This window comes from Scardinius erythrophthalmus (genome assembly GCF_964197995.2).
Source record: "Scardinius erythrophthalmus genome assembly, chromosome: 3".
Classification (NCBI taxonomy): Eukaryota; Metazoa; Chordata; class Actinopteri; order Cypriniformes; family Leuciscidae; genus Scardinius; species Scardinius erythrophthalmus.
The window spans coordinates 48,549,408-48,573,885 of NC_138223.1; the positions used below are offsets into that span (position 1 = coordinate 48,549,408).

The window sequence follows — 24,478 nt, forward strand, 5'->3', positions numbered from 1 at the left end:
AGACATATCAAAGACATTCTGTTTATATTCTGACAGTTGGAGTTTGAAGAATTTTGGCTTATTTGACTCATTACGTCACATGGAGGAAATGGAAGAATAGTAACAGATTAAAGGGGGGGTGAAATGCTATTTCATGCATACTGAGTTTTTTACACTGTTAAAGAGTTGGATTCCCATGCTAAACATGGACAAAGTTTCAAAAATTAAATTGTATGTTTGAAGGAGTATTTCTGTTCCAAAAATGCTCCTTCCGGTTTGTCACAAGTTTCAGAAAGTTTTTTTCGAGTATGGGCATGTGTGACGTCAGATGTAGCGGAATTTCCTTATACGGGTCCTAAGGGCACTTCTCCGGAAGGACGCGGGCGCGCGCGCAACCGTAGACCAGAGCAAGAGAGCGAAAGCAGTACGCCCATCAAAGCGCTCTGCTCGGCTTTGGGGAAGTCAATGTCACCAAAGAAGTGGGTTTTTGGTTGCCAGGGCAAGACAACCCTGCACAGATTCCCAAAGAACCCAGCGTTAAGGGAGCAGTGGATGGAGTTTGTTTTTCCAGAGCATCAACGGAGTTGTGTAAGATTGTTTGTTCCCTGCATTTCGACGATGATTGTTTTATAAACAAAGCCCAGTTCGACGCCGGATTCGCGACGATCGTCTAATGCTTAAGGATTATCCCAGCGATAAAGATTCACGTCGAGCGTTGGAACCGCAGGCGGTGAGTAAAACTGCTTTTCTGCTTCAAATGTCTGAGTGTTGTTAGCTATCGGAGTGTAAGCACAGCTTTAGCTCCGCTCATACGGCACGCCTCCAGCCGCCTGGTTTTTCCTGGAAAGACTCGGTACAGCCTATCTTTCTTTTATAAATATAATAAAACTAAAGACTTTTTGGAGATTTGAAGTATGCAGTACTACTCTATAGGTACTCAAGATTAACATGAGATTGACTGAAAATGAGTGTTTCACCCCCCCTTTAAACAGCTGACTCTGACATTTCTCTCTAAAAGTCATGGATTGCCAAGACAAGAACAGGACTGGTATGAACACAACTGTAATAGTCTTTTATATGCTTTGACATGGAATATGGTGGTAAATTGAGTGATATCAGACCTCATCATTGAGGACACAATAGACCAGGAAGATGAAGGTTCCCTGCTGGGAGTTCAAGATCAGGAAGAGGATCTCCAGTTCCTTCCTGCCATTAATGAAGAAACCCAGAATCCAGGAGCAACCAAGAACCACAAACTGAGCAAGTGTTTTAAATACCATAATCCTGCAGAAAAACAGAGAGAGTTAATGTGTATTTAATGTGTATTTAATGATGATGATGATGATGATGATATATATATATGATATATATCTATGGAGTATTCAAAATCATCATGTTTGTTACTTGGTTTGTTTCATCTGTGAAACTTCAGCGTTCAGGTTTTTGAGAGTTGAGTTCAGATTGATGATGATGTTGATAAAGAGAATCATATTTACCTGAAAAGTAGAAAATAATAATTTGTTATTCACACCTTGTTTTCGCTTTAATAAAAATGAAAATCATGAGAAATAAGAAATTTGCTTACTGCTAGAATGACACAAACAGGACCCAGAAAACTCCAGATAAAACCTTTATCTCTTTTAATCCAGCAACTGTTTAGAGGAAACATAATATGATGGATAAGTGAATTAATTTGTCAAAAAATACTATTTCTGGGTTTTGACAGGTGTAGAAACAGTCAAATTGACAGGAACTCCACCTCCGGTAACCAAACAATATCCGATCAGTAAGGAAGCTAGACAGAATCAAATCTATTGTAGAAAAGTTGCTGAAGCAAGGAGTGCTAGTTAAAAACCAACAGTCCCTGTAACTCTAAGAGGTTCAACCAGGCGCTCAGGTAAAGTTATAAAGTCCGTGATAGGTGGTCTTGGGGCAGGGAAAAATCTCCCTCAATGTAGGTTATCTGGAGAAGAAAATAAGTCCCTGTAACTCACCCATATGGCCCATCAAGAAATCCAATGGGACATGGAGACTCACCATAGACTACAGAGTACCCAATAAACACACTGACAAAATCAGCCCCCCAGTAGCAGATCCATCTACAATTTGTAATGGCTTACCATTTGATTGTAAGTTTTGTTCAGTAATCGATATGTCTAATGGATTATTTTCTGTACCCTTACATTCTTGACAGCCAGACATGGTTAGCTTTCACAGTTGACTATGAGCAGTACCAGTGGACACGGTTGTCACAAGGTGACGTGATTTGCGTGACCCAGAATGTCCAGTAAAACAGTCCACTATGATGCAATATGTCGATGATATTTTGATTGCCTCAACAGATCATGAGGTACATCAAACTGAATTGGCAGCATTGTTGGACTATTTGCAGAAAAAGGACACAAATGCAGCTTTCACAAAGCTCAAATTGCTACAAACCAAGTCATGTTTCTGGGTCAAACAATTCGTGCAGGAAATAGATCTATTACACAGGATCGAGCGGCTTCAGTAAAAGCCATACCTCCGCCTACTACCATTAAAACACTCCGATCATTTTTAGGAACAGCAGGTTACTGTAGACCTTGGATTGAAGACTATACTTCGATTGTGCAGCCGCTCTATGACTTGTTGAAAGGCCATGTTAAATTTTCCGATACTGTTTGTATGGAAGAATTTAATTACAAAGCTTTCATTGATTTGAAGAGTGCACTACTCAAGCGCCAGCATTAGGAATTGCACAATCTGATAGACCCTTTGTGCTTTATGTCCATGAACACTTGGGCTTTATGACTGCATGTCTAATGCAAGATCATGGGGGCAGTTTACACCCAATTCATTACTATTCTGTAAACTTGACATAGTCGCTCAAGGTATGGGCCCATGTCTTAGAGCAGTGCAGGCAGTTCATCTAGCTCTTCAGGCTTCATCAGTAATACGTCAGACTGTAAACGTAAAATGCCCTCATGCAGTGTCCGCAGTAATGAATCAAGCAAAAGTCACTTCTGTCACCTCCTCCCGTTGGGGAAATTGGTTAACTACCCACACAGCCCCGAACATTGTTTTACAGGCTGCGCCAGTCTCAAACCCATCCTCATGTCTGCAATGACTGAAGTTGTGTTAGAGGATGAAGGAGAAATGATTCATGAGTGTGTTACGCTTACATACACACCTACGAGTGAAGTAACAGAAACTCCCATAGAGAATTCAGAATTTGAGTTGTTTGTTGATGGTTCAGCTCAAGCCATTGAAGGTAACAGACGAGCAGGTTATGCAGTAACTTCCACCACTGAAGTGGTAGCTTCAGGTAGTCTTCCAGATAATTTTTCAGCTCAAGCTGCAGAACCAGTAGCCTTAACTAGAGCATGCACGCTAGCTTCAGGATCGGTTGCAAATATCTACAGAGATTCCAGGTATGCTTTTGGGGTAATTCATGATTTTGGTGTCATTTGGCAAAGCAGACCATTTTTAACTTCTGCTGGATCCCCCATTAAGCATACTGGATTAGTGAAAGATCTCATGTTTGCCATGAAACTTCCAAAAATATTAGCAGTGATCAAAGTGAAAGCACATCTCACAACTAATTCTACGGAAGCTAAAGGTTATGCTCTTGCTGATGTAGCGGCTAAACAGGCTTGTTCCTATGCAACTGTACAAGTGTGTTCAGGTAGTACAGCACAGAAGACATGTCTGCCTCCTGAATCAATAATTGATCTGTACAAAGACGTTCCTCTGTATGAAGTGTGATGGATTTGAATTAATCAACTTTGATTAATCAACTAACATTTGTTTTTCTCGCAGGAACAACATTCATATGCTTTTAAATGATTCCAATCTCTTTGGGGGAAAACTTGTGACTTTGATTGTGTGTGTGTATAAATAAAAATTAAGGGAAGTGAAAGTAGACAGATGAAACCTTGTGATAAGTAATCACAAAAAAATCAGAGTTTGCTTGTGCCAGTGACAGAGGAAAAAGGTTGGGGCTTTTGAACCAATCATATTGAAGGTGACATGTTAGTCTTATTTGTTGTCTCGATTCTATAAAAACTGTTGTATCCGTATTTTCTGGTGGGATTCTCAATGGAATTTGTCTGAGATCCTCCGGCCTTGCTTCTTGGGAGAGATTCCCTGAGAACTGCTCGGGAAGATCTCCTGGGTCTGTTTGTCGATTATTCTTGCGCAGGAAGCTAGTTTATGAAGGAAGCTAGTTTAGGGAAGCAAGTTAGTTAAAGACTCGGCCAGTTGTCGACTGAAGATGCAAGAGCTAGAGTATAAAGGTATTGGGTGTCGATTAGTAGACACCCCAGTTTAAGCAATTGGGTGTCGATTAGTAGACGCCCCAATTTAAGGAATTGGGTGTCGATTAGTAGACACCCCAGATAAAGGTATTGGTGTCGATTTGGAGATGCCTCAGGTAATAAGATCAATTGGGTGTCGATTTGGAGATGCCCCAGTTAGTTAGGTTTAGGGAAACCAGAAAAGAGTTTAGGGAAACATGTCCACAGAAGCATGGACATGGTTAGACAAAGGAGCCATTGTGGATTCATCCAGCTGCTGGACCAAAGGGGGAAAGTATTTCGCTCCCGAATCACTGCTGCCATATTTGGCTCAACAAATACACAATTTGGGTCACAGTGGTCCAGCAACGATGAATCATAGGTTCTCAAATCAATGGTGGAATCCAAAATTCAGAAAGGTAGCCACCGAAACAATCAAGAGATGCGTTACATGCCAGAAAATTAATGATGTGCCAGCAGCAACACATACCCCAGCTCCCAGGCTAAGCAAAATGCATCAGGAAGGAGTACCATGGGTCAAAGCGCTGCCAGCAGTACTGTGTAGTATGAGAGCGTCACCTAACAGATCAGTACATTATTACTGGATGCCCAATGCAGATGCCAGGTGTGGTTGATCTTAGAAATGCTGATGTACACATTGCCTCAGATGCCCTGATCGCGTACTGCGAAAACCTCACAAAGGCAGTACAGAGTGCCAAAGAGAGAGTTGAGTTGTGTTGGCAGACTCCACCAGAAGGTGGACACACAATCATCCCAGGTCAATGGGTCATGATAAAGTCATTCAGAAACAAGCCATTAGAGCCTAAGTGGCACAGACCACATCAAGTGATGTCGATTACAGCAGCTGCAGTATTGTGTCAGGGAAGGAAACCTGGACTCATGTGTCACACTGTAAATTTGTTCCCCCACCTACAGGATAGGACAGGACGCGGACCAGTTAGGAGCCCAGGGAAGAACCGAATGCAACAGGTTTCGGGGGCCAACCCTGCGGTGAAGACTCCCTCATAGGCTTTCCCCATCCACTAGTCCATCCTTACCTCACTGTTCTTTAGGTGTCGCAGGAATTAAGAAATAGAGAAAGAAGGAACAACAATAGCAGACTCGGAAAAGGATACAACCCTAGTATTTGAACAAATACTGCTCTATCTGTCTTTTGTTTTCTTTCTTACTCTGTGCAGATACCACTTGATGGCTGTCCTGAGATCCATATGCACCAACCACCCCTGTGGATCAAGGAAATAGCAATTATGCTGTTGTTTCTCCTACTGGTGTACTATCTATGCGTCCACAGTATCAAGTGTTTCATTCAACACTCAACACAGTTATTATTTCATTCAACACGACTCACGAGAAAATTATAGTTCCAACCAGAAAAGACTATTACCTGTAAGAACTTCACGGACCCTAATTGCATGTTTGTTTCCGTGTCAGCATGCATTTACAGAACATCAACACAGAGCATGTGCTATGTGCCTGTAATGATCACAGGTTACAAGAATTAACTTTTAAGTGTCAAAATTTGTATTTTGTGAGAGTTATTAGAACTAAATCTAGGTTCCAATACAATCGTACATAAACTGAGAAAGTAGAGTAGATTGAATTTTACATTTTGAGGTATAGATGATATCAGCTGTTAAACAGAGTTCCCAGCAAAGAGATTCCTGCCCGTCCTGTTCTCTCTATTGTAAGTTAAATGAGTCTGATTACTGAGACTCTCACCCTTTGTTTTTAATGGCTCGTGGAGCCCCTGTCCCAGTTGTTGAATAGTCCGGCTGATTGGATTAGCATCTATGCATTTGAATGACACTGTTATGCTGATGAGATCAGCGTTGGGGAAATTTCGGTAACAAGCTGACTCATGTAATTAATTAACATGCTTTGTTCAGAGTGTCTCCACCTCTACGTAGGTGGAGACACTCTGAACATGTTGAGAGACTCTGAACATGTTAAGAGACATGGTGGAGACATGTTAATTAATTACTCATGTAATTAATTAACATGCTTTGTTCAGAGTGTCTCCACCTCTATGTAAACACTGGTTAGTAATAAGTAAAGCTGGTAATGAAATTAAATTAGGCATTTATATAGTGCTTTACTATGTACTACTGTACACCCAAAGTCCTCAACCGCCAACAGTGTGCAGATCCACTTGGATGATGCGACGGTAGCTTCAGTACAACGGCGAAAGTGCTCTCATCACACACCAGCTATAGGTAGAGAGGAGAGAGAGTGATAGAACTAATTGAAAGCATGGGGATTATTATTAAGAGGCCATGATTGATGAAGGCCAATGGAGGGAATTTGGCCAGGCCACCAGGGTTACACCCCTACTCTTTTACTAGAAGTGCCATGGAATATTTAATGACCACAGAGAGTCAGGACCTTGGTTTAACATCTCATCCAAAGGACATCACTAGGCGTTAGTCACTACCCACACAGACCACAGGATGAGTACCCCCCTCCTGGCCTATCTAACACCTCTTCCAGCAGCGACCTGGTTTTCCCAGGAGTCTCCCATCCAGTCACTAACCAGGCTTAACCCTGCTTAGCTTCAGTGGGCAACCAGTCTTATTGGCTACAGGGTGATATGGCTGTACTGTCCTTTTTATCTGTGGCTGGATTTCAAGGTAGTTGTTTCCAAAAGCTGCTTTATTTCCTTATAATCTAATTAACTTAAAAAAACAAAAAACAAAAAAAAACTCACTGTTCACTGCCGTATCCTTCAGGAAGCAGCCCGACAGACACGGCCACCACAACCAGAGCAACTGTATATCCAATCACACACAGGAATCCACTGCTAAGCACCTCCCTCTTTTTGGAGCTGATCTGTGATAGGTTCTTCACACAGATGAAGAGCAGCACAGCTTCAATGAACATCCACACAAAGCCGGAGAGAAAGAGGAAGTGCAGCACACCTGATATCACGGCACACAACACCTGGAGATCATGAGAGATGGTTATGATGATTCTCAGTGAGACTGTGCTGAGCTGTAGGGCTCCTTCATCATTCTCACCTGATGAGGGCGTATGAGGCTCAGGAACTGTTGTGTGAGCAGGAACAGAAGGTGAGCCAACAGAAGACTCACACAGAGGTTGATTCGAGCCACATTATTCACTCCAGGACTCCACTGACAAAGGGCAAAGGTCAACAGGGCCAAACTGAAGAACACCAGCCCCACGATCACACACACCAAATTCAACAGGTCCAGCGGTGGGTCGCTCTGAGAAAACATGTCAGAGTACATAAGTGCCAAATCTGTGCTTCAATGCTCACTATAAATGTTCTCGTACCTCTGATGGGCGGCTGGTTTGCATGATGAGAGCGAATGTGGACAGATGAACACAGGAACACACAGTGTAGCTGCTGTTGGTCTCTAAAACAGAACAACCATCTACAATCCACTCGCTGATATTCCAGTACACACAGGACAGAGAACCGTTGGGGTCAAACTCCTGCAGAAAGAAGAAATAACATGAAAAAAAAAAAAACAATAAAAAACTGACAATTAGATGTTTTCAGATGTTCATCAGTTCTCAGGTTGGACAAAAACACATTTCAGTCTCTCACTCTGATGTGTTTGAGGGTGAAGTTGACTGGTTTGGTGAGTTTAGTGTTGGTGGTTTTGGGAAGAGTCGCTGAGATCACAGTGGACATCATGGTTTTAATCGTGACATTTGATGTGTTGAAGAAGTCGGGCTTCAGTAGATTCTCCATTGTGTTATAACTCATGAAAGCCACAGCAGCTGATCCTGTGTGACACAAACAGAAGCTAACATGTTTACAATACTAAAACAATAACAACAATCAAAAAAGAAAGTAAGTTCAGTTTTGTACTGTATAACTACTCTTTCTATGTTTTTTGTTAATTTAATTAAACTAAAACATTTCACGTACCATTACTGTTGTTGGCGATCCCAATGAGATCGATGTCCACAGAAGAATTTGTTGTGTCAAGTCTAGGGATTTTATCTAAGGTGACCTGTGGTCCAACCATGAAGACTTCAACCTCTGATTAAAAACAAACAAACAGTTATGTGATATATATTCGTTTAATTGCTTTTTTTAAAAGTCCAATTAAATAATTAAATTTGCCAAAAAAAAAAAAAAATGACTATTCACTAATGTTGGATTTTCATCTCAAATGTAGTTTGACTCAAAATGTCCTTAAGATCAAACACTGCAATTGATTATTAGTATTAGTATTAGTATTATAGTGTTTGATATGTCTTTTGAATGCTGATTGCTTTATGCTCAAAGCAATAAATATTCCAAGAACACTTTCAGGTTGTTACGGTACGTTCTGCCTGAGTTCGTAGTTTGTTTCCTTGGAAACTCATTTAATTAATTATTCTGTTCAGCTGTTCCTGTTTAGATCCCTCATTATCCCTGCAGTGTATGTATACTCCCTGTTTTGTTCAGTTCCTTGTCTGATCTTGTTTACATATATGTTCAAGCTGTGTGTTTGTGGATTTATCATTAAAGTCTACTCTCTGTTTAAATCTCCTTTGTCATAAGTGTTCCTTGCAACAACCCAGCATGACAGTGGACACCACAAACCATGAACTTCAATGTACGTGAACTTGTGTTTAATGTTGCATTTTCTTTTTTTAGTGATTTTTTTAGGACATGTCTACCCAATGACGAATGAATTTGAGCCAAAATACTGACTTTCAACAACAAAAGATACATAATTACATAGTTACTGTAGCTGCATTTATCATTGTTGCCACCTGTGATCTACCGCTGGATCCGTTATAAACTCCCTGACATCATATATAATCTCAGTTTCATCATCAATAATAAGAGTTTCTCCACTCACCTACAACAGCAAGAGTAAATCTGACACTGTCACTCGTGTCTGTCTGCTTCACCAATGTAGAGATGAGTTTCTCACTGGTTTTTAACACACGGTTTCCATAGGAGGCTAGTTCAGCTGGACTGACTGATGATGATGAAGATGATGATGATGATGACGAAGAAGATGATGACTCTAAAAGCTTCTCTGAAGTGTTGAAGGCCATACTCAAAATGTTGGTCACAGTCTAATTTATTGATCAGATAAATAGAGTTACTGTACATATATATGTCAAAGGAGCCAATGAGACAAAATTGTGATGTCAATCATCTATTGTCTACAGTGTATAACTGACACAGATTTGATTATTGTACCATTTTTCTCTTTAAGACTTACATCCAAAGGGAGCACTTGAGCTGTAATGTTCTCTATGTTGTCAAGAAGATTTTGAAAACATCCTGCAGAGGTCTGACTCTGAAATCACAAATGATCTTTATGAATAACAAGTGAAACACTCGATAAATTCAACAAAACTGTAAATTCTGAAATTCTGAAAAAATTCAGCTTACTCTGCATTGATCCGGCAGCGTGATATTCAGACCTGAAATGTGGAAATTCATTATTACAACTTGAATATAGTAAAAATCAAACACCACATTCCAATTTAGAGACATGCTCACCTGTAGTAGTTGGACTGAGTGTGGACAGGGTAGTAGTTGGACTGAGTGTGGTCGGGGTAGTAGTTGGACTGAGTGTGGTCAGGGTAGTAGTTGGACTGAGTGTGGTCAGGGTAGTAGTTGGACTGAGTGTGGTCAGAGTAGTAGTTGGACTGAGTGTGGTCAGAGTAGTAGTTGGACTGAGTGTGGTCGGGGTAGTAGTTGGACTGAGTGTGGTCAGAGTAGTAGTTGGACTGAGTGTGGTCGGGGTAGTAGTTGGACTGAGTGCGGTCGGGGTAGTAGTTGGACTGAGTGTGGTCAGGGTAGTAGTTGGACTGAGTGTGGTCAGGGTAGTAGTTGGACTGAGTGTGGTCAGGGTAGTAGTTGGACTGAGTGTGGTCAGGGTAGTAGTTGGACTGAGTGTGGTCAGGGTAGTAGTTGGACTGAGTGTGGTCAGAGTAGTAGTTGGACTGAGTGTGGTCGGGGTAGTATTTGGACTGAGTGTGGTCGGGGTGGAGATGTTATCCTCGCAGAAGCAGGAGGACAAAGCACTACTATAGCAGGTACAGGTGTCCTTATTACCAATGCAGTTACAGTTATTATTCACACACTGGTATTGGTATTGGTTTTGGTTTTGATATCTCCAATAGTAGAAATCATGCATTGTTGTGTTGCAGTGCATGCGGTACTGAGCACCAGTGCATATATATGTATCATTAGAAAGCACACATTGAGAGACTCTCAATGGACTAACTGATGTAGGGATAGTGAAGTTATTGTTGTAAGTCTCACAAAAGCAGGAGGAGAAAGTGCTACTGTAGCATGTACAGGTCTCCTTATTACCAATACAGTTACAGTTATTATTCACACATTGGTATTGGTTTTGGTTTTGATACTGATATCTCCGGTAGTAAAAGTCATGCATTGTTGTGTTGCAGTACATGTGATACTGAGCACCAGTGCAGATGTATGATGTGTCATTATAAAGCACACAGCCATAAGCTGGAATAACTTCTGTAGTGAGAGCAATGATATTACCGTAAGTCTCACAGAAGCAGGAGGACAAAGCGCTACTAGAGCATGTGCAGGTGTCCTTATTACCAATACAGTTACAGTTATTATTCACACACTGGTACTGGTTTTGGTTTTGATACTGATATCTCCGGTAGTAAAAGTCATGCATTGTTGTGTTGCAGTGCATGCGGTACTGAGCACCAGTGCATATATATGTATCATTAGAAAGCACACATTGAGAGACTCCCAATGGACTAACTGATGTAGGGATAGTGAAGTTATTGTCGTAAGTCTCACAAAAGCAGGAGGAGAAAGTGCTACTAGAGCATGTACAGGTGTCCTTATTACCAATGCAGTTACAGTTATTATTCACACATTGGTATTGGTTTTGGTTTTGATACTGATATCTCCGGTAGTAAAAGTCATGCATTGTTGTGTTGCAGTACATGTGATATTGAGCACCAGTGCAGATGTATGATGTGTTGTTATAAAGCACACAGCCATAAGTTGGAGTAACTTCTGTAGTGAGAGCAATGATATTACCGTAAGTCTCACAGAAGCAGGAGGACAAAGCGTTACTAGAGCATGTACAGGTGTCCTCATTTCCAATGCAGTTACAGTTATTATTCACACACTGGTATTGGTATTGGTTTTGGTATCTATATCTCTGGTAGTTGAAACTGTGCATTCTTGTATTGCAGTACATGCGGTACTGAGCACCAGTGCAGATGTACGTGTCATTATAAAGCCCACAGTCATAGATTGGAGTAACTGCTACAGGGATGCTATAGCCGTAATTTGTACAAAAGCAGGAGGATGAAGAACTAGAGGAACATGTACAGGTGTCCTTATTACCAATGCAGTCACAGTTATTATTCAAACAGTGGTAATGGTTTATATTATAATGGAAATCATGTACACTTGTGTTGCAGTACATGTGATACTGAGCACCAGTGCAGATGTATGATGTGTCATTATAAAGCACACAGTCATAGACTGGAGAAAATGCTGTAGGGAGAGCAATGATATTACCATAAGTCTCGCAGAAGCAAGAGGAGAATGTGTTACTGTAGCATGTACAGGTGTCCTTATTACCAATGCAGTTACAGTTATTACTCACACACTGGTATTGGTATCGGTTTTGATTTCTATATCTCTGGTAGTAGAAATCATGCATTGTTGTGTTGCAGTGCATGCGGTACTGAGCACCAGTGCATATATATGTATCATTAGAATGCTCACATTGAGAGACTCTCAATGGACTAACTGGTGTAGGGATAGTGAAGTTATTGTTGTAAGTCTCACAAAAGCAGGAGGAGAAAGTGCTACTAGAGCATGTACAGGTGTCCTTATTACCAATGCAGTTACAGTTATTATTCACACATTGGTATTGGTTTTGGTTTTGATACTGATATCTCCGGTAGTAAAAGTCATGCATTGTTGTGTTGCAGTACATGTGATACTGAGCACCAGTGCAGACGTACGTGTCATTATAAAGCACACAGCCATAAGCTGGAGTAATTTCTGTAGTGAGAGCAATGATATTACCGTAAGTCTCGCAGAAGCAGGAGGACAAAGCGTTACTAGAGCATGTGCAGGTGTCCTTATTACCAATACAGTTACAGTTACAGTTATTATTCACACACTGGTATTGGTTTTGGTTCTGATATCTCAAATAGTAGAAATCATGCATTGTTGTGTTGCAGTGCATGCGGTACTGAGCACCAGTGCATGTATATGTATCATTAGAAAGCACACATTGAGAGACTCCCAATGGACTAACTGATGTAGGGATAGTGAAGTCATTGTCATAAGTCTCACAAAAGCAGGAGGAGAAAGTGCTACTAGAGCATGTACAGGTGTCCTTATTGCCAATACAGTTACAGTTATTATTCACACATTGGTATTGGTTTTGGTTTTGATACTGATTTCTACGGTAGTAAAAGTCATGCATTGTTGTGTTGCAGTACATGTGATACTGAGCACCAGTGCAGATGTATGATGTTTCGTTGTAAAGCACACAGTCATAAACTGGATTAACGTCTGTAGTGAGAGCAATGATATTACCGTAAGTCTCACAGAAGCAGGAGGACAAAGCGCTACTAGAGCAGGTACAGGTCTCCTTATTACCAATACAGTTACAGTTATTATTCACACACAGGTATTGGTATTGGTTTTGGTATCTATATCTCTGGTAGTTGAAACTGTGCATTCTTGTGTTGCAGTACATGCGGTACTGAGCACCAGTGCAGATGTACGTGTCATTATAAAGCCCACAGTCATAGACTGGAGTAACTGCTGCAGGGATGCTATAGCTGTAATTAGTACAGAAGCAGGAGGATGAAGAACTATAGTAGCATGTACATGTGTCTCTATTTCCACGGCAGTCACAGATATTGCTCGTACAGCGGTGCTCGTTTGTATTGTAATAGAAATCATGTACACTTGTGTTGCAGTACATGTGATACTGAGCACCAGTGCAGACGTATGATGTGTCATTATAAAGCACACAGTCATAGACTGGAGAAACTGCTGTAGTGAGAGCAATGATATTACCGTAAGTCTCACAGAAGCAGGAGGAGAAAGTGTTACTAGAGCATGTACAGGTGTCCTTATTACCAATACAGTTACAGTTATTATTCACACACTGGTATTGGTATTGGTTTTGATATCTATATCTCTGGTAGTAGAAATCATGCATTGTTGTGTTGCAGTGCATGCGGTACTGAGCACCAGTGCATATATATGTATCATTAGAATGCTCACATTGAGAGACTCTCAATGGACTAACTGATGTAGGGATAGTGAAGTTATTGTTGTAAGTCTCACAAAAGCAGGAGGAGAAAGTGCGACTAGAGCATGTACAGGTGTCCTTATTACCAATACAGTTACAGTTATTATTCACACATTGGTATTGGTTTTGGTTTTGATACTGATATCTCCGGTAGTAAAAGTCATGCATTGTTGTGTTGCAGTACATGTGATACTGAGCACCAGTGCAGATGTACGTGTCATTATAAAGCACACAGCCATAAGCTGGAGTAACTTCTGTAGTGAGAGCAATGATATTACCGTAAGTCTCACAGAAGCAGGAGGACAAAGCGCTACTAGAGCATGTACAGGTGTCCTTATTACCATTGCAGTTACAGTTATTATTCACACATTGGTATTGGTATTGGTTTTGATATCTATATCTCTGGTAGTAGAAATCATGCATTGTTGTGTTGCAGTGCATGCGGTACTGAGCACCAGTGCAGATATATGTATCATTAGAAAGCACACATTGAGAGACTCTCAATGGACTAACTGATGTAGGGATAGTGAAGTTATTGTTGTAAGTCTCACAAAAGCAGGAGGAGAAAGTGCGACTAGAGCATGTACAGGTGTCCTTATTACCAATGCAGTTACAGTTATTATTCACACATTGGTATTGGTTTTGGTTTTGATACTGATATCTCCGGTAGTAAAAGTCATGCATTGTTGTGTTGCAGTACATGTGATACTGAGCACCAGTGCAGATGTATGATGTGTCATTATAAAGCACACAGCCATAAGCTGGAATAACTTCTGTAGTGAGAGCAATGATATTACCGTAAGTCTCACAGAAGCAGGAGGACAAAGCGCTACTAGAGCATGTACAGGTGTCCTTATTACCAATACAGTTACAGTTATTATTCACACACTGGTATTGGTATTGGTTTTGGTATCTATATCTCTGGTAGTTGAAACTGTGCATTCTTGTATTGCAGTACATGCGGTACTGGGCACCAGTGCAGATGTACGTGTCATTATAAAGCCCACAGTCATAGACTGGAGTAACTGCTGCAGGGATGCTATAGCCGTAATTAGTACAAAAACAGGAGGATGAAGAACTAGAGGAACATGTACAGGTGTCCTTATTACCAATGCAGTCACAGTTATCACTCAAACAGTGGTAATGGTTTATATAATAATGGAAATCATGTACACTTGTGTTGCAGTACATGTGATACTGAGCACCAGTGCAGACGTACGTGTCATTATAAAGCACACAGTCATAGACTGGAGAAACTGCTGTAGTGAGAGCAATGATATTACCATAAGTCTCACAGAAGCAGGAGGAGTATGTGTTACTAGAGCATGTACAGGTGTCCTTATTACCAATACAGTTACAGTTATTATTCACACACTGGTATTGGTATCGGTTTTGGTTCTGATATCTCCAATAGTAGAAATCATGCATTGTTGTGTTGCAGTGCATGTGGTACTGGGCACCAGTGCATATATATGTATCATTAGAATGCACACATTGAGAGACTCTTAATGGACTAACTGATGTAGGGATAGTGAAGTTATTGTTGTAAGTCTCACAGAAGCAGGAGGAGAAAGTGCTACTAGAGCATGTACAGGTGTCCTTATTACCAATACAGTTACAGTTATTATTCACACATTGGTATTGGTTTTGGTTTTGATACTGATATCTCCGGTAGTAAAAGTCATGCATTGTTGTGTTGCAGTACATGTGATACTGAGCACCAGTGCAGATGTACGTGTCATTGTAAAGCACACAGCCATAGACTGGAGAAACTGCTGTAGTGAGAGCAATGATATTACCGTAAGTCTCACAGAAGCAGGAGGAGAAAGCGTTACTAGAGCATGTACAGGTGTCCTTATTACCAATACAGTTACAGTTATTACTCACACACTGGTATTGGTATTGGTTTTGATATCTATATCTCTGGTAGTAGAAATCATGCATTGTTGTGTTGCAGTACATGCGGTACTGAGCACCAGTGCATATATATGTATCATTAGAAAGCACACATTGAGAGACTCTCAATGGACTAACTGATATAGGGATAGTGAAGTTATTGTTGTAAGTCTCACAGAAGCAGGAGGAGAAAGTGCTACTAGAGCATGTACAGGTGTCCTTATTGCCAATACAGTTACAGTTATTATTCACACATTGGTATTGGTTTTGGTTTTGATACTGATATCTCCGGTAGTAAAAGTCATGCATTGTTGTGTTGCAGTACATGTGATACTGAGCACCAGTGCAGATGTACGTGTCATTATCAAGATCACAGTCCAAAACTGGACTAACTTCTGCTCTTGATTCAGTGGAAGTGGTGGATATTAAACCTGAGGACCAGAAAGATGTGATCAAAGTCAGAATACACAAATGACATTGAAACATAAAAGTTTACTCCGTTGGCCTGTATTTATCAATACCAAGACATTTTCTTTTCTTTTCTTTTCTTTTCTTTTCTTTTCTTTTCTTTTCTTTTCTTTTCTTTTCTTTTCTTTTCTTTTCTTTTCTTTTCTTTTTTCAACAGTTAGCAAAACTGCAGGCTGTAGACTACACTGTTCATTTTTTTTATACATTGTATTCATCCCTTAAAATGCATACAACATTTTCAAAATTTCTAATGTTTTTACATTTTACAAAAGTTTATTTATTCTTTGGCAAAATATGATAATTCGATAATTCTCCCACCAGCCCAAAACACTGCGAGGGCATGTACTTTATGCATTTGGGAGTGAGATTAACTGGTCTGTTAAGTTGGGTACATAGACAACTGTGTAGAGTTTTGATAATGACTTAAAAGGGAAATTAATGTAATCAATTGTACAAAAAGTAATACAGTTCACAGGATCAACAGATAGAGTTTGAAGCAAACACTTCTGGATTACACTCACACAGGATGAAAGTGATGAAAGACCGCACACCTGGCATGAAAAAAAGAGGACATATTACAATGTTTAATGTTTTTCCCCAGTTAAACTTATGACTTTGTTCATATATATATATATATATATATATATATATATATATATATATATATATATATATATATATTAGTGGTGGGCCGTTATCGGCGTTAACGCGAGACTCTTATCGCGCGATAAAAAAAATATCGCCGTTAATCTATTCTCAAAGTTGGGTTGGGAGCTGCCTCTATACTACACAAGCTATGATGACGCAATCTACCCGCGGCCGCGAGGAACACCCGGCTGCAACGCATCATATTCGTCGTCATCTTAAGTAAACTGCTGAAAGTGAAAGCTGGTGAAAAAGATCCGTGCAACATCCATTATTTGGACTTGGTTCGGATTTAAGCCGTCCGACGAGCAGCAGCAAACTATAGACAGAGTGTGTGGGGTCACAGTTCGGTAAGTTAACACACGACTAATCCGTTCTACCACCTCAAATTCAAAACGAAACATGATATCACTGAATACCAGCGCGCGCGTATTATTCCCAATATATCTTAGTGGTGTAGCACATAATCTCTGTCTGCGCCCGATTTTAAGAATCGTTGTTGTGTTTCTTTTTAACTGAAAATACATCAGTTAGACAATATTCTAATTTTAAATTTGGGGTTTCATAAGCTCCAAGCCATAATAAACATTAGACCTACTTAAGTCTCTGCAGCTAGTGTACTTAAATTTTATTTATCTGCAAAATTATGTTGTATACTTACAGTTTTGCACAATATATGTTCTCAAAACTACATACACCCTTTAAAAAAAACCCAACATTTAGCAGTTGTTTAGCAGGGTCTGTAACCTGTTCTGAAATGGTTTTATTATAATATATATTGTTATCGCAAGAGGCTGCAATGTATATCACAATATGGATTTTAGGCCATATAGCCCATCCCTAATTGATAGCCTATAGTAGTTGATAATAACATAGGCCTACCTAATGTTGCCTACGGACGGTAACCGTAAAGTAGTAACCTTTACAGTCTATGAGTAGAACAGCTTTCTCAAGCAGTTTGTGATGCATTTTGGAAACAGGAGATGAGCCCCTGGTCTAATGCGCCACATGGCTTGAGAAACCCGTTCTCAAAGACTTACTTTTATAGTCATTATTTGGGTAGCACACATATTCTGAATGCCTTCGGCAGAATGCAAATAAGCCATTTTAATCTAGATTAATCTAGATTAATTTCAAAATTAATCTAGATTAATCTAGATTAAAAAAAATAATCTATGCCCACCTCTAATATATATATATATATATATATATATATATATATATATATATATATATATATATATATATATATATATAATATATATATATATATATATATACACACACACACTAACCTAAAGGATTATTAGGAACACCTGTTCAATTTCTCATTAATGCAATTATCTAATCAACCAATCCCATGGCAGTTGCTTCAATGCATTTAGGGGTGTGGTCCTGGTCAAGACAATCTCCTGAACTCCAAACTGAATGTCAGAATGGGAAAGAAAGGTGATTTAAGCAATTTTGAGCATGGCATGGTTGTTGGTGCCAGACGGGCCGATCTGAGTATTTCACAATCTGCTCAGTTACTGGGATTTTCATGCACAACCATTTCTAGGGTTTACAAAGAATGGTGTGAAAAGGGAAAAACATCCAGTATGCGGCAGTCCTGTGGGTGAAAATGCCTTGTTGATGCTAGAGGTCAGAGGAGAATGGGTCGACTGATTCAAGCTGATAGAAGAGCAACTTTGACTGAAATAACCACTCGTTACAACCGAGGTATGCAGCAAAGCATTTGTGAAGCCACAACACACACAACCTTGAGGCGGATGGGCTACAACAGCAGAAGACCCCACCGGGTACCACTCATCTCCACTACAAATAGGAAAAAGAGGCTACAATTTGCACAAGCTCACCAAAATTGGACAGTTGAAGACTGGAAAAATGTTGCCTGGTCTGATGAGTCTCGATTTCTGTTGAAACATTCAGATGGTAGAGTCAGAATTTGGCGTAAACAGAATGAGAACATGGATCCATTATGTCTTGTTACCACTGTGCAGGCTGGTGGTGGTGGTGTAATGGTGTGGGGGATGTTTTCTTGGCACACTTTAGGCCCCTTAGTGCCAATTGGGCATCGTTTAAAGGGATACTTCACCTCTGGGAAGATGAATGTGTATTTAAAATAGGTCATTTAAGTAGAAGAAATGTGAAGAAATTTTTGAATTTGGAGCTTTCTAGACTGAGAAAAGCCAGAAAATGTATTTTTGGCTTATGTGGATGAAAGACAACAACTCCCAGAATGCACTTGCTTCGCTGCCTTAGGAGGCCACGCCTACCGGTAAGAGTGCGTAGGCTAGCAACAACAATAGCTAGCCTACGTAATGAGTTTGCGAGGGATTAGAGATCGTCCAAAATGTCCGGGATTCGGCTTTTGCGTTCTACAGTCGCCATTCATTCATCATGTTTACTGTGGCGAGCAGGACGAGGCTGACGGCCGCGGGAGAATAGCGCGAGGCCGGTGCAATGATTTCTGAGACGCGCCGGGTCTCGCATCTCTCACGGAGGAGCGGGAATTTTTCTTAACAATGGTAAAACGCACATCAACCGATCACTTGTTTAGCGTTCATGTAAACACTACATTCAAATTCACCAATCGGAATGAATTCAGTTAGATTGAAAGGTGTGCATGTAAGTTAACGTTAAACAATGAATGGCGACCGCAGAAAGCAAAAGCTGAATCCCGTACATTTTGAACGATCTCGCCCGCCGGACAAGTCCGGGGAAAGGAGGATGGTTACTTACTCAGCTTTCTCCTATTATTCAGCTTTCTCCACAGAACAAGAGCATGCTAGCTTAGCTTCCAAAGAAAGACGGCTGATACTGTGTACATTCTGTGAGTGAGATCCCACCCTGTATGGGCGGGTTGAAAACATGCGGAACAACGCCATCTACTGGCTGTAGTCTTTAGCCTCTGGACAGAAAATCCTCCGATGACGCAAAATGACGATTTTTGCGTCATCGGAGGATTTTTTCCAGACAAAAAATACATAAATCTCTTGTCTCAGGGGGATATGAGGATGGAAAGCATGGTAATTCGAAAATACTACAGGTTTTCTACTAATACAAAGCTTAATGCTAAATCCTGAAGTAACCCTTTAAATGCCACGGCCTACCTGAACATTGTTTCTGACCATGTCCATCCCTTTATGACCACCATGTACCCATCCTCTGATGGCTACTTCCAGCAGGATAATGCACTATGTCACAAAGCTTGAATCATTTCAAATTGGTTTCTTGAACATGACAATGAGTTCACTGTACTAAAATGGCCCCCACAGTCACCAGATCTCAACCCAATAGAGCAGGGATGGGCAACTTCGGTCCTGGAGGGCCACTGTCCTACAGTTTAGCTCCAACCCTGAAAAAATCACCTGCCTGTAATTTTCTAGTAATCCTGAGGACCTTGATTAGCTTGTTCAGGTGTGTTTGATTAGGGTTGAAGCTAAACTCTGTAGGACAGTGCTGCCGTGCAAAGGCAAAAGACTGTAACTTCGTTTTTGGTCGAAAATGAGTTATTTATATTTTTGGCACATTCAAGACCTCCTTTATCATGTGGAAAAGTATCTTAAATCAATTCCGTTGTTTTTTCGAGAAAATAATGAATTGTCTTAACAGTAACTTCCAAAAGCCCCAGAGAAACAAAGGCAGAACACCGTAACATCAGTTACCGCTCTTTGGCTTTGTTTGGAACGCTCAAAATGGAGTTACGGTGCTCTGCCTTTGTTCAGCCGCGCGTCAATATGAAGTTACTGTGCCAGTGTTCTATCAAATAATACTACCTACCAGATTGTACGGTTATCTGCCTTTGTTTTAATGTTAAAATTACGGTGTAGCCTGTGTACTTTGTACAGCTGCCATCAGTCCCTCTAACTTCTAATGTCCTCAGAGCTTTGTCCTGCACAACTGCGGTCAGAACATTTAGTATGGTCTGAACCCGTCGTCGACAAACGTGCGATAACGATCGCGAAGGATTATGCAGAGTTGACAGAAAAACGTTACACATTGCCGTATCAGATGAATACAACCAAGAATTAAAGCCCCGCCTCACTCAGTTCGGGTACAGGACCTGGTTGAAACACTCATGCATCTAGCTGGCAGAGTGCCAAAACTTCGCCGACTCCTTCAGCCCCGCCCTAAACACGGTCGAGCCAATGCTGGACTAATATATCTATGGATGCATTTTGTCATGTCAAATGTATTAATAATGCCATCAGAATGCAACCAAAGCCCAGGATAGCAATAAGTAGATATAAATAATTGTAAATCATACAAAATAAATGCCATGGTGACTAGATTTTATACAGGTGTTACTATAATGATTTTGTTAATGGTGATCAGCAACCAAATATTGATAATGTGAAAGTTACTGCCTTTTGCCTTGGCATGACTTCTCACTTTTTGCTGACAATACAAAGGCAGAGTACAGTAACTTTAAAATAGTGGTCAAAAGTCAAGTTTGAGCTAAAAAAATTTTATGTATATAATTTCCATTACTAAAACATATATTTGCCAGATTTCCAGTGTCCTACCTATAATTAATTTGACGGGACAACTAAAAATCTAGTCATTTTTCTCAGTTCCACACTCTAGCGACTTAAGGTCTTTTGCCTTTGTAGGGCAGTGTGGCCCTCCAGGACCGAAGTTGCCCATCCCTGCAATAGAGCATCTTTGGGATGTGGTGGAACGGGAGCTTCGTGCCCTGGATGTGCATCCCACAAATCTCCATCAACTGCAAGATGCTATCCTATCAATATGGGCCAACATTTCTAAAGAATGCTTTCAGCACCTTGTTGAATCAATGCCACGTAGAATTAAGGCAGTTCTGAAGGCGAAAGGGGGTCAAACACAGTTTTAGTATGGTGTTCCTAATAATCCTTTAGGTGAGTGTAATATATATATAAGAAAAAAAAAAATATATATATATATATATATTTTTTTATTATTATTATTATTATTTTTTTTTTTTTTAAATCAGATATTGAGGACTGACTGTTAGATACTGTTAAGTTTCAAACGATCAACATCTGTTCAGACAGTTTAACATCTGCTGTTATAGTAATGGCTTAAACATCAACACAATGCCATGAGAGTTGTTTTCTTATAAAACAAAGTGTATTTTTTTTTTTGCTGATTATGGAATGAATTCAATTCAAACATTTTCTGCCTGCCTGAACTGTCAAACACGCTAAAATCAAACACATTATTTTTCAAAACCTAACAGAGTTCGAACATTCACACCATGTATTCTTATAAACTGTCTGTCACAGTTCTGATTTAAATAAGCAAATACTTAAGAGCCCATAACTGGATCATTTTTGCAGTGCTTGACATTCAGTTGGTAACAGTTTTAACACGGAAGCAATATGTAGTTTCTCATTTCTTAAACAACCGGATCCCTTATGGAATGAAATATATTTCCATATATTTATGATCAAAATTGTGATTCTCAATTTATCTAGAATCATGCAGCTTTACTCTACTAGACCTTAGTCAGGTTAGACGCCATATTGAATTCAACACAGATGAAAACAAGGCTGAGGGATAGACAAACAGTCTTTTAAAGTTTAAAAAGACTTTAAAGTTTTTAAAAAAGACTCATAAAGTTTTTTGTTTTTTTTCAAAGACATTTAGGTCAACATCTTAGTAAACTATCGGTATGTTTTTAAACATCAGTAAAAGATAATGCACTGTATTCTATCTATCACAGCCTCGTTTTCATTCCTGTCAAAAATGACAAAAATCTGCACAGACTCACAACCAGCGGAAAATTCACTGACACACTTGTGAACATAGTTGTATTTTTAAAACTTTAAAAGGCTGCTTCTGTGTAGACTAGTCCGATTTTAATTACAGAAACATGCCGTTATCAGTTTTCTCCACTCTTCCCTTAATTCATGCCATGTTGTAATTACCGTAACGATTCTGAAGTGTTAAAAGCCTGCACAGAACGTTTAGTGTGATCAAAGAGCGATTAGAGAGCAGACGGCTCCTTATTGTATTTTCTGTAATGTACACAGCAAAATTCCCAGTGTTAAAAGAACACCCCTCAGTGTACAGTGTCCACACTACAGAGTGTTAAAAAGGTAATTAGATTAAGTGATTTTGCTGTGTATTTTCATGTCTCCATTTAATGTTTTTTAGCAAAAATATTTCCATATATTTAATTCTCAGTTAGTATTTAAAATGTGCCGTACATTAGTTCCAAATCAAAACAGGAAAAGAAAAATACCCACTTTTAAAAACAATGAGCACCATAATGGATTCTGATGGTGTCCACTGTTTATTATTTTACACATCAATCCAGTTCAGGAGTTGATCTTCTGAAATAAATTTAGAGACAAAACAAAAATTAGCTGTGATGAGGAGAGTGAGGAATGTAGTAACAAAACGTTATCCCTGAGAGAAGGGAATGAGTATTGCGTAAGTAGATTACGCTATGGGAAAACTCCTTTTCTCGAGAATATTTAAGCCAAATTTTTAAAATGCAGTGCAGCTTCACAGCAGACACATAGCTGAGCCTTCAGCGCGGCCATTGGCTGTGGTACGGCAACTGCACGAATCTGTGGTGAGGCGGCTCAGGCGCGTGAACCTATCAGGCCGCTTCACCCCCAGGTGCGGCAGAGCCCGCCAGAATGGGCGTGGCTTATAGCTATACAAGCCCTCATCGGGCGGCTTGGGTGGTGGGCTAGCGCATCCCTGTCTTTGGAGAACATTTTTTGGCAATGAGTGTTGTCTTCTGAGACAAAAAGGGTCGACCTCTGCCTCACCGAAGATGCTCCGATCAGCTGAACCATTCGCGGGTGAAGCGACCATTCCCCTGGGGGAACATTGTCTCTGGATATCATATCCGCACCCTGGTTCAGAATGCCTGGCACGTGTGCCGCTCTCAGCGAGTGCAGGTTGTTCTGAGCCCATGTAATGAGGTTTTTGGCCATGGTGTGCAGGTTGCTCTACCTGAGTCCACCTTGGCGATTTATATAGGACACTACTGACATGTTGTCTGTCCGGACCGAGACGTGGTGGCCTTTTAGGTATGGGAGAAAAGCTTGCAGAGATAGAGCGACCGCTCTCATCTCTAAACAGTTTATGTGTATGAGCCTCTCCGGGCTCGACCATAGGCCGGAGATGGGCCTGCCCTCGTAAAGGGCCCCACAACCTAGGTTGGAGGCATCTGTCGAGACAACTTTCCTCTTTGAAATCACGCCCATACTCACGGCGGTTTGGTAGCAGCTGACTGCTTTCCAAGGAGCCAGGGCTCTGATACAGCCGTGGTTCACTTTGATGTGTAAGTGGCCAGATCGCCATGCGTGAGCCGGTACACGGGGCTTTAACCAGTGCTGAAGAGGATGCATGTACAGTAGACCCAGCTGGAGTACTGATAATGCTGAGGCCATGAGACCTAACATCCTCTGAAATCTTTTGAGAGGCGCCTGCTCTGAATGATGCCACTAGGCGTTGAATGGTGAACACGCGCTCTGACATAAGTTGCGCTCTCATTTGTATAGAGTTTATGACTGTTCCCAGGAAGGAAATACTCTGGCTGGGAGACAGTGCGCTTTTGGAAGCATTAATCCTGAAACTTAGGTATCCTAGATGGCTGAGGAGCCAGGATCTGTGAGTTATTGACTGTGCCTCCGATTAGGCTATAACCAGCCAATCGTCGAGGTAGTTCAACATTTGCACTCCCAGTTGTCTCAGGGGGGTGAGAGCTGCATCCATGCACTTCGTAAATGTACAGGGTGCTAGAGATAAGCCGAAATGTAGGACTGTGTACTGATGAGCCTGCCCCTCGAAAACGAATCTCAAGAATGGCCTGTGATGGGGTGTTATCTGAATGTGAAAATAAGCATCTTTCAGATCCACTGAGAAAAAACAATTCCCTGTGCGAATCTGCCCGAGGATTTGTTTAGTTGTCAGCATCCTGAATGGGCGCAT

The 24,478-nt window shown here is 40.6% G+C and overlaps 1 protein-coding gene across 1 annotated transcript; it reads right to left on the bottom strand.

The window, feature by feature from the left end:
* Positions 1-1,094: 1,094 nt before the first annotated feature.
* LOC308687936 (adhesion G protein-coupled receptor E3-like) lies at positions 1,095-9,296 on the bottom strand (the record flags this gene model as incomplete). Its single annotated transcript, XM_081360755.1, has 9 exons — positions 1,095-1,263; positions 1,384-1,475; positions 1,565-1,631; positions 6,979-7,211; positions 7,289-7,495; positions 7,566-7,727; positions 7,843-8,024; positions 8,170-8,283; positions 9,095-9,296. 9 exons carry the CDS (start codon positions 9,294-9,296, stop codon positions 1,095-1,097), a joined length of 1,428 nt encoding a protein of 475 aa, XP_081216881.1.
* Between the last annotated feature and the right edge of the window lie 15,182 nt (positions 9,297-24,478).